Below are 16,706 nucleotides of genomic sequence, written 5' to 3'. Positions count from 1 at the left end.
GCTGCAGGAAGCTTTAGCTCCCGCAGCCTGGTCAAAGGGATATCGACAACAATTGCGACTGATGGTTGCGATTGTTCTGATGATGACCCTGGGCTGCGACCTCAGTCGTACAGCTGGGATCGCGCAAATGCAGCAGGGAGGTGTGTGACACCTCCTTCTGAATTTGCATTTTAAATGGACGGAATTGCACAGCCGCTTGTGTGTATAATTCCGTCCATCTCTGAATCAGGCCCTTACTTTCTGAACCTCTCATTAACTATGTCGTAATGTCCTGGGCCAAAATGTATTTTCTATAAAGATGTTTTATTTTAAAGGCCCTTTTGAGTGCCGTCTTTTATAAACACTATATATATGTATATGTAATGTATACTGTACTCTGCACAAGTTTTAGGTAAGTGTGGAAAAAATGCTGCAAAGTAAGAATGCTTTCAAATATAGAAGTGTTAATAGTTTATTTTTATCAATTAACAAATGCAAAGTGAATGAACAGAAGAGAAATCTAAATCAAATCAATATTTGGCGTGACCACCCTTTGCTTTCAAAACAGCATCAATTCTTCTAGGTACACTTGCACATAGTTTTTGAAGGACCTCGGCAAGGAGGTTTTTTACAAACAATTTAGAAAACTAACCACAGATCTTCTGTGGATGTAAGGTTGCTCAAATCCTTCTGTCTCTTCGTGTAATACCAGACAGACTTGATGATGTTGAGATCAGGGCTCTGCTGGGGCCATATCATCATTTCTGAGACTCCTTGTTCTTCTTTACACTGAAGATAGTTCCTAATGACATTGGTTGTATGTTTGGGGTTGTTGTCCTGCTGCAGAATAAATTTGGAGCCAATCAGATTCCTCCCTGATAGTATTGCATGATGGATAAGTAGCTGCCCATATTTCTCAGTATTGAGGACACTGCTCGCTAGCAGCTTTGCAATTCCGTCTGTGCAGATATGGTAATGCAGCAGGAGGCATCATGCCTCCTGTACATTATGTATACGAGCTGTGTTGTCCAACGCAGCTTCGGATACTCTACGGAACATCGGTCGGCTAAGGTGACCCATGGGGTCATGCAGCCGGCCGCCACAGATAAGAGGAAGAAGTCAGGAAATCTCCGTCAGCCGTTGAAGATCCTGGCTTCTTCCCTCCCTTTCGGAAAACGGAGGCCATTGCAGCCCCCTCCCTGCCCACAAACGGCAGTAGACTGTCAATCACTGACAGTTTGCTGCCAGTCTACGTGCAAGAAAGCAGACCCGTTCTGCGCATGTGCAGAACGGGTCATGCGCCTGCGATTCCTGGCCCTGGCCCTTTGTCTATTCATGGTAAAAAAATTTAAAACATGTCACAATGAAACAAATGTATAATTGTGTATCTCCACTCCTTTTTTTCTTTTCTTTTGATCAATCACATGGTTTTCAAATCTACTTATGATTAACAGCATTAGACAGTAGGTAGGTAGTAGAGAAGAAACCGTTCAGGTGCATTTTGCAGAAATGTGTCTGTATGCATGAAGCCGACTATATTTTTACAGGAATTACAACCTTTAATCAACCATGTATTAGCCTCTATATTTTCTGTGTTTTAATTAACACTTATTTAATAATTTCTCTTCCACTGTGTAGATATGACACTCTTACATGTAACATGTAATGATCATGTCATCACATTATATAGTTACTGAGAACACTGGCCACTCCCAACTGTGCCAGTGATGTTACTTCCAGATAGTTCTGACATAACACACAGACATGCACGGGATCATATTAACAAACTGAGATCAATTGTTACATTTGTTGCAACATATTTCCTGACTAGCAACATTATATGAGAACCTTGCATAATGTCCTCTGAGAGAACAGTGAGAAAGTGTTTTGAAGGAGGTAAATAAGTATATACTGTTCCAGTGAATAATAAAAAAATGTGTATATATATATATATATATATATATATATACATAAAAATAAGTGATATAAGAAATTGATCATAACCCACGTACATATCTCTCTATTTGAGCTATTCATGAATTAAGGACTAATATTTATATTGAAATAAAAAGACCAGATATACTGTAGGCAGGAAGTAGTCGGCATCCCCGGCGTGCGGGATGCTGATGGTCTAAATACCGGCGCCGAAATCCCGACAGGTCGGGATCCCGGCACCAGTATCCCGACCATCGGCATCCTGAATGGTAAGTAAGGGGTGCACGGGGAGGGTAGCGTTAAGTAGCGGGTTAGGGTTAGGCATTAGGGGGAGGGTTAGGCACTAGAAGGGAGGGTTAGGATTAGGGTGCGGGGAGGGGGAGGTTAGGTTTAGGCACTATAAGGGGAGGTTAGGTTTAGGCACCGGGGAGAGGTCTTAGGTTTAGGGTGCAGGGAGGGGGAGGGGGAGGTTAGGTTTAGCCACTAGGAAGGGGGGGGTTAGGTTTAGGCACCGGGGAGGGTTAGGGTAGGGGTAGGGAAAAAACTTAGCATGCGTTCCAATAGGTGTTGTTATTCTGGGTGTTGGGATGCTGCTGTCAGTATTCTGAACAGCGGCATCCTGACAGCCGGGATATCATACCCAACCCACCCGCATATAGTGTGTTTTTTAATACACATTTCATACTAACTCACACTTTCTATATGACTATCTTTTACATTTTGCTTTTTTAACTGTTGAATTTATTTTATTTATGTTCATATAAAAGTTATATTTTAATTGTGTAAGATCTTTCTTTTCCCTTTAAAAGTTTGAATCCAAATTATCTGTGGCAGCACCCCCAATCCCATATAGAAATTGATGAGTCAAGATTTGGGACCTTTTCAGGGGCCTCTGATACATGACATATTTAAATGGTAAATTCCAGCACAATAGATATTCCTTTCTTTGCAGTGCCTCAATATACATATATGAATGACATAAACATAGATGCTATAAACTTTCAAAATCCCATGTTAAGTCTACAGACCACTTTCTACAAAAATAATACTACCCCTACTCTTCTTATTACAGTTGTCTATGTGTGTAAGAAGTAAACACTAGCAAGTTCCTTTGCTGTCCCTACTGCTATACCCCACATACAGTATAATACTTTAGCTGCTGTACTTTTTCCTTATTCTTCAGCTTATCAAGCTATTGTGAATGGCACATCCTTTTGACATGAAAATTACACTTTTGCTATTATATTTACATATTTAATTATTGACTAATACTTCACGAAAAGTATACAGCAATGGCATTCCTGACACATGCCACTCAGAAGAAATGATCAAAGACAATGGATCTAGATTGTTTGAAAAACAGTTAGAAATGTTCTGTTTTACTGTTTGCCATACATATAATTAAGAAAGTGTAAAAAGGAAAATATTTTCAAAAGCTTATACTTAGGTTAGCATTAATAGCTTTAATATATTAGAAATATAATATGAACAGTAGCATGATTAATCTAATTATTATATACATACATTATATATTGCTTATGACTAATAATTACAGCCATGGAACTGTTAGTGAACTTTCTGACACATGCTTTGGAACTCTCATTTGTCACTGTAAAATATTTAGCCTACACAGCCATGTTCTTCAAATACTGTAAGAAACTTTATTCTAATCTAGGGTTTGAATAATTACAGCATTCCACATTTATGAATTAGACCTCTTGTGCACTTAATTAGTTCAATTAAACATAAAGATACGGCGCGCACTGGAGAGGCCATCTGGATTAAAGGGAAATTCTTAATAGGGAGAGGCTGGAGGATCTTATTCAGATCACAGAAAGAGCTTTGTCTGGTCCAGAACAAAAGAAATGGCAAGGTACAGGTCTTTGCTGCAATCTGTCAAAGCTATCATACATATAAATTACAGCTGGAGGAAACATACTGAATAGAGGGCATGTCTGGTTCACAATATACATTGACAAAGCTGTCAGCTAGCTCATACTCTCCACAGGTTTCCGTACAAAAGGCCTATGGGAAATAATAGTCATCGGAATGGCTGTAGGCTCTCTCCGCTGATATTCACATTATTAATATTATAATTTGATGGAACATGAAGGGCCAGGTTTAAACGTATAATATCCAAGACTTCAAAGGCAGTTTTTGGAATCTATTAAGAATATAAATGTTTATTCGGTTCTATGTAAAATGCAGAGGTCATTAAAGACTGAGATCCTTGTTAGTTACGGGATTGATATTCTTTATCTTGAGCTGAAGATGCACACCCTGCACCCCATCAATATTCCTAGCCACGTTTCCTGCCCTCCAGTACTTCATTAAACTACTAGAATTGTCTCTGCAAGAAGTCTCTTTTGTGCACTTGTTTCAACTCATAAAGCTACTGATTGCTTTCTTGCAGTAATCTTTAGCACCACTGCCTTCATAATCCGGATTGAATGTGAGCTGTCAGTAAAGTACAGAACTGTTGAACATGTTTTGCATCTAGCCTTCGGCTGAGAACACACAAAGCCAAAGAAAAGCATAGAACATTAGTTCTTAGTAGGGCACAAATCTATTGTTAAATCAAGGAATTATAGCATTATCAAAGTAAAGCAAAACCTAGAATATTCCTACAGAAATTATATTGGTGTATATATACATTATATCTAAATTAACTTTTTAATTTTTGTCATTAGAAAACTAAAACAGAATATATTTTTATTACATAAGGCTAATTTACAGAATATGAAAGGTGTAGAAAGGCACTCTATACATTGTATAAGGCAACTAGCTGTTACTGGCAACTGCACAGACAGCTCTTGAAATAAGTTAACTGAAATATCTTGGCCCGCAACACAAAATGTAATATCTGCCTGTATGTACAATAAAAAGAGATAAATGCACTTAGCCCTCATTTATCTAGGAAAGCCACAATTTGCCAAGCTACTCTGATTGGACATAGAATATATGGTACTGCTTACAGCTACAGCACCACCATCTCTATTTGCTACACCATACTTACCTACTTTTCTAATCTCCCCCCAGGGAGAAGCCCAGGCAGGAAATGCAGGTGACAATTGATGGGTTGGGGCTGGACTAGTGCTGTCATTCGGCCCCACCCCCTCATTGTAAAATGCCATGAATAGCACATTTGAGAAGAGGGTTGTGATGAAATGACACAATTATCATAGATTTATGGGAGTCTGGAGTCTCCCGCAGGTTTCAGGAGAATAAGTAAGTATGTGCTAGACTATGCAGTTCCAGTGCAAGCTGCTGCATGTGCACTGAAATACGAGATATTAAAACTTATTATTTGTCCCGCAGCAGCCTCCCTGGTCCATCTGCAGCTCAGCACACAGCAGCATATGCTGGGCTGGGGAGACACAGACTGCTGCTGCTGACAGGCAAGAGGGTGTGTGTGTGGGGGGGGAGGGGGGCGGCGGTAAACCCAGGCCCCCGTCTGGCACCTCCATCAAGCCCAGGCCTGGACACTCCCCTTAAGCAACCGTAATTGGAAGAGTGCAGAAGAAATATCTTCCAATTGCAGCAACATGTACATTGCATTCAACAGCTATAGGGCCCTATTTATCCATATTTTCTTTACTAAAAAAAAAAAGGTGTTTTCCACGCCCTCTTCACATATTTATTATCACATACATGCATTAAAGGATAATTGGAGTATTAAAGCATACTTGTAATACGAATATAATCTGCCTGAGATTTACTAAAAATGAATTGTAAAGAAATACAAAGTTCCCTGGTGAAGGTAGGTGTTGATATCCTCTTTCTTTAAACCAGGTCGGGGTAGCACTGTTGACTGTTCTGTCCACATTGGATTCTGTGACCTCTCGTCATGGAGCTATTTGCATTACGCAGCAGATCCTGGGCCAGTCTCCAAACCACTGTGTCTCGTCCTACCGAGAACAGCGACAACAGATCTCCTCCTCCTGAGAAATGTGCCTGCTTTGCTACCTGTCAGTAGTACTACAATTCCTCACAGCCTCACGTCCTAGTAGCAGGGGCTGCTGGGTCCTGTAGTTTCTGTTTACAGCTCACACATCACTGAGCACAGTGATGAGATTTGGATGATCGTGGGGCCAGCTGCAATAGGAGACACTTTTAAGATCTTTTAGCAGTTGCATCCCCTGTTCTCCATCTGGCAAAGCCACTTGTGTCCCCCTTGTACCCTACTGTTCCAGGGCCTGCTGGTGATGTCTTGTGTAATGTAGAATCTTTTAGAATTGCCAAAGCTCTCCACAGTCTGTAATATCTAAATTTAACACCTTAACAATACAGTATGTCTTATAAAGGAAAGTTTTGCTTTTATTTTATATGCTGAAAAATAAAGAATATTGTTATAGTACTGATAAAATACATTGAAAATGTCAAACTGAGAATGATAATTTAAATTGTTTTCTCTGTTTAACCAAAGAGATGTAGATATTATACATGCACATGGAAGTTTAAAAAACAACAGAAAAATAGCGCAGTATGGATAATTGGGTCTTCCTTGGCATTTTTGGAGTCACAGTAAGGGCATATATTATTTGAGCGAATATTATAATCTGCACCCATTTAACCTACATGTACTAGCAACTACAGTCTGTCCACATACCAGTGAAATGCTTTAAACATAAGATATAGCTTAACAAATGCCAGTTTCCTGCACAACAGAATTGGACTATAATATCTTAATAAAATTGTACATATACTAGCACAACTGTGTTGTCTGATATACACTATGCTGCTTCTAATGTATTATAGACAGATTGCACAAAATAGTAAGAATAAGTTCCCCCATCACATTAATAACACTCACATTGCCATGGTGTACACAAGTACTGCTACTGAAAATTGTAAACGTGGAGAGAACTTTTGGCAAAGATGTGGTAATCATGTAAATCCACATTCAGTGTCGGACTAGGGCATGCCCTTGTCCAATGCTTGAGGGCTGTGGTCAGCCACCAGATGGGGCCCATGCTTGAGGTCTGTGGTCAGCCACCTGAAGGGGCCCATGCTTGAGGTCTGTGGTCAGCCATCTGAAGGGGCCCATGCTTGAGGGCTGTGGTCAGCCACCTGATGGGGCCCATGCTTGAGGGCTGTGGTCAGCCACCAGATGAGACCCATGCTTGAAGTCTGTGGTCAGCCACCTGATGGGGCCTATGCTTGAGAGCTGTGGTCAGCCACCAAATGAGGCCCATGCTTGAGGGCTTTGGTCAGCCACCTGATGGGGCCAATAATTGAGGGCAGTGATCTGCAGTAAGGTGAGGCAGGGGAGACAGAGCCTTTCCAGTTATATTTAGCAATACTACAGAGTTTTGACTATAAAAATTATATCTTCTTTGTATTATTCTAATAATTTTTATAGTCAAAACTCTGGAGTAAAAAGTGTATGGCAGGTGAGGCACTGCCTCCCCATCTACATTTTCCGCACATCCCTTATCAAAACACACCAAATTTCCAGCACTACAGACATGTCCTCTTGCATCTTTGCAGCATACGCGGCAAATCGCGCCATGCATGGTGTGAGACATGCGCCCGCGATTGGATATGCACAATGCGTTTGCACCCGCAACTCCATAGGATTGCATGGTGCGATCACAGTGCACACCATAGCGTACTGTAGCATATACTGCTGCGGTTAATTGCATGGCGCAATGTGTGCGCACGTTTGTAGCGTGATTGGCAAGGAAGTAAGAGGACACATCTGTATATACTGCTGCACCTTTGTATAATGCCCACATTAACCCTCGGGTTCATATACTGTATGTTTCTGTAAATCTGGCTCAGATACTGCCCAGTGCCTCCCCAGCCATTTACCTCAAAGCACGTCCCTGCTTGAGGGCTGTGGTCAGCCATGGCCAGACACAACAGAGGCTTGGCAACCAATAGAGAGTGCATGGTCTGGACCCCTTTATAACTATTACCCTTGATGAATACCAGTAGGGTATTTTTGGCACATAATCCTGACTACTTGTACTTAGTATTATTTAAAGTGATCTTTTAAGTATTATTTTTAATAATCCTTTGTAATTATTAGTACCAAAGGCCTCGCTGCCACACTTTGGTTACAGAAAAATATTATATCACAGCCAACAATTGAGTTATGTGTAAACAAATATGTATAATAGTAACTTTTAATGTTATGTCATATTTTGCAGCATGCCGTCCAGGATTCTTCAAGTCTTCCCCTCAGAGTCAGACATGCAGTAAGTGTCCACCTCACAGCTATGCCCATGAGGAAGCATCAACGTCTTGTGTCTGTGCAGAACGCTATTATAGGAGAGAGTCTGACCCACACACAATGGCATGTACAAGTAAGCATGTTCTAAGCACTCCTGCATCATTTCACTGTATGTATGAGCTGTCTGTGCAAATCCAATCATTACATCAGCATTATTCCTATGCCTATTTAAACTGAAGTATGACTATATAAAGTGAGGTTGGTTAGCTGTAATTGCTCACTGGCCGTAAAGTGAAAATCAGAAAACATATAAGTAATATATTCAATGCAATATATTTTACAGAATAAACACCCTTAAAAATATGTGCAGTAGATATTCTTCTTCTCCCAAAGGTAAGGCAGATGTTAGAAATGGCTCTATATCACATCCTCCAGCAGTTAGAAAACTTTTCCTTGTAACTCCATCAATTTATTCCCAGCACATAGAAAAAATATAGACAATTGCACAATACTGTAATTAAAATGAAAAAATTGTGTTTAATAAATTGCACTTACAAACATAAAATAGAAAATAGCATATCACAAATATAGGGTCCCCTTTGTATATATATGTGCCAGATTAGGAGATAAATAGCAACATATAAAGTGGATCCCCACATACTGTAGGAAACTTTCCTGAGTCTCCAGATAACTAAAGGATCTGAAATGAGTACTCCTTACTGACATGGTCCAAGGCTTCCAATAATGGATATATCGCTTGTCACCACATCACTCAATCTAATATCTTCCTCAAAAATGTTAATTGTGGTGTGTGACTGGCTCCATATTTATCCATTCCATGTGTCAATATGTTTCATTGAATATATTACACTTTTATATAATTTTCACGATTTGAGTATTGGAGAAACTTTCCCGGCGCTGAGTGACACCATCATTTGCTCATTGGCTATCTGTCTCACCAGAATAGAAAAAACACACAGACAAAAACATTCTCCCAGCACAATGCATATAGGCCAATAAAGAGACTTGCATCCTATAAACAATGATAATAGTAATTGCAGAAATCTCAGTACATGTAATTGCAAACATATGGTGAAGCCACCAGCCACGCTAAGGTGTCCCTGCTTTTAGTGGTTCTAAATGCTATACGATAATAGGACCCAGTTTGGGTCAGACTGTACATTTATGGGGGGTTTTTTGTTCATTTATTCTTGTCTAGATTAATCCCTCCCTTACATATACCTGTAATGGGCTTATAAATTGACTTGGGCAACCACCAATTTGTGTATTACTGTCTCACCAAAAGGAAAGAATGTTGTAAATCAAACAGCTCCAGACTCACAGCTGAGACATACCACACAGCTACATTTGGAATGATAGATTGCTTTTATTATGCCATTGTTTTGAGCATTTGAATCTATTTACCCCCCAACCTCCATCAAACTGTACAACAAATATCACAAAACACCTCTGCCATAAACCCTCTCATACTGCTCATATAAATGCTGTAGTTTGCAGTGCAAAATGTAATATAAAGTTTTACGTTGAGTATCAGTAATATCATCCAATTTTCTACTGAATGCTGGTAGTCATGGCAGTGAGATACAGGCTAGTAAAAAATAAATAATGATTTCAATCAGACACATTGCCAGTTGTTTCCTCAGCCCCTGTATGACCTGCTGCCTAGTATATGTTGAGGTCACTGAATGCAGTAAGGGATCAAGTGATAAAATGATGGTGCGTCTTTGTGTTAGAGGTACCTAAGTGTTTGGACAGTAGCTGAAAAAAGATTTTCTAGCTGCCTGAGGGGTCTATTTACTAAGCAGTGTTAGGAGACAGAGTGAAAAGTGATAAGAAAGTGATATGGTGCCAGCCAATCAGCTCCCAACTGTCATTTTTCAAACACAGCCTGTGAGATGATAGTTGGGAGCTGATTGTCTGGCACCTTATCACTTTCTTATCACTTTTCACTCTGTCTCCTAACACTGCTTAGTAAATAGACCCCTAAATGTTTTTAAAAATCATATATTTAATTGTACATTACAGCCAATTTGTTTGATGAAACAGTCTGATTTTGCGAGGTGGTTAGTAGTGTCTAAATCAGCTGAGAACAGATAAGCACACAGTTTGCCAAATTGTTTTGCTCACCCCTTTACCATATAGATAAATGAAAGCCCTTTAGAAGCAGAGGAGCAAGCTTTCTTATAGAAAATTGTTATTTAATTCAGGTTAAAAAAACACGGCAGTTATTCTTGGTCATTGACATTATATATGTAAGTTACTTGGAAAGTATTAGTGTGTACGTAGCCAATAAAATTGTGTGTGATTTATACTCTCTTATTCCTATGTAGTTACAGTAATTCTGAATTAAATATTAGTTTTGCAGGAAAATATGCTAAATACTAGAAATAGGATTGGCTCACTACTTCATTGTAAGACGTATATTCAGGGATATTTTTTCTGTTCAATACATCTGTACAGTGTACAAAACATTTAATATAAGTTAATCTTCAATGCTGTTCTCTATCTGTAAAACTATATACATACTTACTCTGCCAGAATGTCCAGGAGACTCCTGATTTTGGGGTGCTCTTCCTGGTTCACCAAGAAAGTTGACCAGCCTCCCACATTTCTTCATTTCCCCTTTGAAGTTGGCAGTCTGCGGGATTGATGATGCTATTTGTGGTGATTGCATGACCAATGGAAGGCAGCATAACAAGTTCTTGATTATTGACAAATAGCCCTTAATCCTTTAGTACATATTGAATTTGTAGAAAATCAGTGGATTGAAAACCCCCACTACAAAATCCTCTCAGGCAACAGCATAATGCACTCACACAGCCAAAAGTAAACATTAATTTAAGATCCTGCTAAGAAAACATCACAACCAGTTATAGATTACCCTTCCATACAGGCTGTGCTGATGCTAAAATGTGTAAAAGGAGCATAACTATGAAATTACTACTCATCTGGTAGGTCACGTGAGTTTCCAAGTAGAACAGTTGCTTCTATCTACCTCTATACCCGGAATGTAGTTGGCATCCCGGGGGTCAGGATGCTAGCACTTAGAATGTCGGTGCCAGAATCCTGACACCAGTCAGAATTCCGGCACCAGCATCCTGACCGCCTGCATCCAGAGGGTTGGGGTTAGGGGTTGGGGTTAGGCACTAGGGGTAGGGTTTGGATTAGGCTGCGGGGGGAAGGTGGTTAGGCTGCAGGGGGGAGAGTTAGGGGGGGTTAGGTTTTGGCTGCGACGAGGGAGGGTTAGGTTTAGGCTGCAGAGAGGGAGGATTAGGTTTAGGGTAGGGGTAGGGTTAGGTGTCAGTATTTTAACCCACTCAGGATGCCAGCGTCGGGATTCTCATCACCGGGATCCTGAGCACCAGCATGCCATACCCAACCCCTATAACCTACCCTCTATACAAACAATGAAATACACTTACCACATTTGTCAAACAAAGGGCAAAAAAGAATGCCTCTTTCAGTACACTCCAATAATGTAAAGGATGCAGGTAACCAGTTACTGGAACACAAAATAGGATTAGAGGTGGAATTCTGGGGTATGACCCAAATAGTCAGTGTCTCTGGTCTGTATCCGATCGCTAAAGTAATCTATAACCTATAATGGTATCCTAATTTACTTCTATATGGGATTGATTTGGTAGAGAATTGTAGCATGTTGTCCTTGTAATTTAAATGCAAATTACTTTATTGCTCAATATACATTTATTACCCTCATTAATTAGTCCTAATTTCAGTAAAGCATGTCTTACAAAAATACACTATCTATTAAGATGGACATTATATAAAAACCCAAACCTTTTGTATATGTAGCTTTGTATTTGCAACATATTTCAAACTAATGAAAATACACACAATAAAACAAATGAATGTATAGTTATTTGTGATACATGGGTGTGTCGACATTTATAATATCACAATATATTGTCCCTTGTGGGCCAGCGGTGACTTACCTGCTCCTAATGGCTGCAGTGGCTCCAGCGGTGTCTTCTGGGTCAGATCTCTGATCCTCCAGCGATCTGTTAAGTATTCCCTAATCCCTATCCCAAACCCTCCATCCCTCTAGTGCCAAACTCCAGTCTTCCCCCCCCCCAGCATAACACTAACCCTCCCTTTCCATAGCTTAACCTTAATGTTATGGCATATTCTGAACCCCCATTTAGGGTAGTAACCAGTACAGATGTGCAAATCATTTCAACCCATCATGAAATTCCCCCCAAAACCCTCCATACAGCTTTAAAATTATTGACAGGAAGTCACTCTGGAGAGAGTGAATTACAAAAACTGATTTATAGCTGATTCACTGGTTTATTTTTTAAGATACAATTTTCACCATAATTCACAAACTTTAAGACAAATTATTGCAGAATTGTAGCAGACACAATTTCTGGGGTTTCAGACGCCTTTAGTGACTAGCAGTTACCCTGGTTCTATTTTAAGGTCCTGTTGTTATAAATACATTTTAAACAATTTAGATTTTTATTTTTATTACATAATATTGGATCTGTATTTTAATATCTATATTTTAATTATGTTTGCAAATTTGGCAGCAATTTAATATATAGTTTCTCTACATATTTATATAAAAGTTTATTAAGAAACTTTAATATTATAATAATTTTAATTATTTGTTTATTTATTTATTTATTTTCAAAACAGGACCACCATCAGCTCCACGCAATGCAATTTCCAACATCAATGAAACAAGCGTGTTTTTAGAATGGATGTTTCCATCAGACACTGGGGGAAGAAAAGATGTCTTCTATAATATTGTATGCAAGAAGTGTAACTCCATCTCCGGCATGTGTGAGGAGTGTGGAATTCATGTCCGTTACATACCCCAGCAAACCGGTCTCAGAAACACATCTGTAATGGTAATAGATTTACAAGCTCACACAAATTACACCTTTGAGATTGAGGCTGAAAATGGCGTGTCGGAGCTGAGCCTGGGATCTAGGCAGTATGTCTCTCTGAATGTCACCACCAACCAGGCTGGTAAGTTTGATTTGAACTATTGTACAAGGCAGAACATTGAAAATGTAAACACGAGGATTTGATGGATTTTTTGGCTCATTTATTGAAACCCCATTTATTTATTTTAACGGTACTTACTGCTTTCATTTTTGCTGTTATTTACCAATTTTGTGTCATAAGACTTCATGAAACTTGCATATAATACAAACATATTCAATATTGTTTGCTGATATGTATAAATTTGAAAGAGGAACTTTAAGATAGAGCTTTCCTATTATTTTCTATATTTTTGCTAATATATAGTTTTTAAACCATATACACCTCTTAAAATGTAAAATATATAGAAAATAGTTATTTGAATTAAAATAACAAATACTTTTGCATGTTCTACAGCCAGCGTACCCTATATGCAGCATGGCTACACCAATAACTTATCCGTTGGAGCCTATCATTGAAAGCAGCTGTTTGTAACATGTGCTGCTGCCATTGGCTATTTATATAATATAACAGTATGTTAGATTGATGCCCAGTGAAGGCTTTGCACATATGCATTTATATTTCTATTGAAACAAAAAAACATGTATTATTCATATTTAAAATAAAGCCAAGTTTTGGTGTGTTTGTGTTTTGCTACAAGACATTCTGAATTTAAGAACCATTGGAAGTATAGTGCCAACAAATGTCTTTGCCAACTTTTATATTTTGGTTAGCAAGAGTTATTGGCCTTGGTAGATGCCTTTGGACATAAATATTCTTTTGGAGTATATTTTTTCCCACAATAATATATTTATTTATTTAGTTATTCAACTTGTACTTGAATTTAATTTACTGAGAATTATTATTTATTTTTTTTATTTGGGTTTGAATAACAGTTATATATGTGGTAAATATTTATTTTATAGACTTATTTTGCTCTATTTTTAATTCATGTTAAGTCTAGCTAAATATAGAATTGAAAATACTGATCTTGTCTTTAAAAATATCCTGTAATATCCTGCATTCATAATGTTTAGTAATGTTCTGTAAAATTCTTCAACTCTTTAAAAAGCTGTAGTTGTGCCCATTAAGCAATGTCCCCTGTAGCTGTGCCCATTATGCAATGCCACCAGTAGTTTTCCCCTTTCTGCAATGCCCCCTATAGTTGTGCCCATTACACAATGCCCCCAGTAGTTGTGCCCCTTCTGCAATGCTCCTTGTAGTCGTGCCCCCTTAGGTAGTGCCCCCAGTACTAGCTCCTCCTCCCCGCCCACACCCCTATGAAAAAACGTACCTGTCTTCATGCTGGCACCGCTCCATGCCGTCAGGGCTCCTGAGTTCCGCCGTCGCTGCTGCCGATATAACTGGATCCAGAAGGTGTGCGGGTTCCTCCGCACTACATTACTGGGAACGCTGGCCTCTGAAGCCGAGCCGCCTCGGAAACTCAAAAGAGCCGCATGTGGGTCGTGAGCCACGGGTTGGCCACCCCTGCTCTAAGTAATGAATTTTATTGGCTGCTGCATGTTCTTCTTACAATATTAACCAATAGGAGTCTACTGTACACCCATTCATAAATTAGAGTGTCAGAGGCTCACTTTTGTTTGACAGACCCCAATACTTCAACTGGAAAGAAGAACAGTACCAAGACCAATACAGGCATTGATTGGTCAAATTGGAGTCAGTGGTTAAGGGTTGTAAACTAGCCACCAGCGATAAATTGGATACTGTATAAGAACCACTGGACTGAGTTTTGTAGTGCATAGTAACAATCAGAGATTGAAGTCTGCATTGCATTGATATTAGTTTCCAATCTGTTGCCTAGTAGCCATGAGATTGAGATCTGTGGCCACCAGTTTGGGCTTAGTAGCAGGGTTGTGTCTATGACCGAACTGAAAACTGAAATGACTTATCTTTCAGTCCTCCTACAAAATACTAGAAACTTTCTCTGAAACTGTTATTTTCGTTATACCACCAGTACTTAAAAATGCAAAAAACATTTCAGTCAATAAGAAATGTACAAAACAGTCTTAAAAATACTTTTGAGCTGTTAATAATATTTGCAAGGCTACATTAAATAAATGTTGTTGTTGAATATTACATACTCTAAGCAAGGGCATTTTAACATTTATAGGAGGCCGTGGGTACCATCTTTCACGAGCCAGTGCTCACCATACACCCTACACCCATTATAGATACACCACTGACACAGAGTGATGTGGAAATTCCTTCAGTTTAGACTTTAATTCCATAAAATATGTTCTCTCATCTGTATTTGCATTCAGTGTACTCTGCCTACTTCCCCAAATAGGAAAATCCTTTTTTTTGGTTGCCTGAAAAATATTTCCAGGCCCTGTAATTATGAAACTGCACCACATGTTTCGTATTGCATTAATGTATAAAATGTAGCAAATTGTGATAACAAAATGTATTTTCCGTTTTAAAAGCAAGCCAGCAATGTCTGGGCATTGACATCACTGTGGTACATATGGGCGAATGTCTGTTAACAGATGAATTATAAATCAGTTGAATATTTTATGGCTTATTTATAACTCTCTGGTCGGTAATTGTTATTTTAGTTTATTAGCCCATCCATAGATTAATGATGGAAGGATGTAATCCATTGTGAGAACATCCTGAGAATTTCTAAATAGCTTCTCAGTCAGTTGCTTTGATCACACAGGCCTGTGCTATAGTTCTTTATCCATCTAATGAAGAGCAAAATACATTGACAAGTATGTTTCATATGTAAAAGGAGTTTATTATGCTGCAATGAAAGGTGATAGCAATATCTTTACTAATGTACAGTAGAAGCAGCTGAACTCCGGTCTTACACTAACAAAATAGCTCATAAGTCTCTAAAAATAATGCACTTGCATGATTTACTGAAGAGAAAGAGAGAGAGAGAGAGAGAGAGAGAGAGAGAGAGAGAGAGAGAACAGTTTAACGTTTTACTCAACTTTTAACTAAATATTTCTTAGCTAATCAGTTGGTTTAATTACTTAAATCAGCATTGTAAATACAATTGTTTTTAAAAAATGTATGAAAAAGAAAAGTAACGATGAGTGGAAATATCCTCTATATGTAAAATGATTGCATATGTTTTTTTTATTGATACAACTAATTATTATTATTATTATTATTAGCAATGCTAACTAATACTACTAATATTACTACTACTAATACATATCGAACCTTGCAAATAGAGAGCTTGCTTTACTACTGATCGCAATTGCGATTGCAGTAGCGATTACGCAAGCCGTCTAACTGCGATAGTATGCTGATCCATTGCGATCACTATGCCGTTGCAGCACAATATCCGTAATCCTAAGCAGAACTGCAAAACCATTGGTAACATTGAGTACCATCACAGCCTCATGCACACTTGCACAAGCTCTGACCTTACTCAGGAATTGCTAACTTCATACCATGCTATGAGTACTCAAGCTGCGTAAAGCATTGCAGTGGATAATTCATGCAACGGCTTTCAAACGCAATGGCACGCCTGAGTTTCACCGACCACCCCCCGTCACCTCCCCCAAATGGTTCTTCCTGTCAATCACACTGAAATGGGTCACTGTGATCGCAGTCCCGATCAGAGTAGCCAGTTTGCGCACGCGCACTGCGGTGCATACGCAGAAGGCAA

The 16,706-nt window shown here is 39.0% G+C and overlaps 1 protein-coding gene across 1 annotated transcript in view; it reads left to right on the top strand.

Annotated features, from left to right (window-relative positions):
• Window positions 1-16,706, top strand: part of EPHA5 (EPH receptor A5) — a 360,920-nt gene that overhangs the window by 204,766 nt on the left and 139,448 nt on the right. Inside the window, exons 4-5 of the mRNA XM_088463302.1 lie at window positions 8,070-8,225; window positions 12,773-13,108. Coding sequence (XP_088319428.1) covers window positions 8,070-8,225; window positions 12,773-13,108 — 492 coding nt within the window. The remainder of the gene's footprint in view (window positions 1-8,069; window positions 8,226-12,772; window positions 13,109-16,706) is intronic.

The sequence above is a fragment of the Taudactylus pleione genome, unplaced genomic scaffold (assembly GCF_031769625.1).
Source record: "Taudactylus pleione unplaced genomic scaffold, aTauple2 ptg001339l, whole genome shotgun sequence".
Taxonomy (NCBI): Eukaryota; Metazoa; Chordata; class Amphibia; order Anura; family Myobatrachidae; genus Taudactylus; species Taudactylus pleione.
The sequence above is the reverse complement of the archived record's forward strand: the minus strand, read 5'-3'. Positions and strand labels throughout refer to the sequence as shown.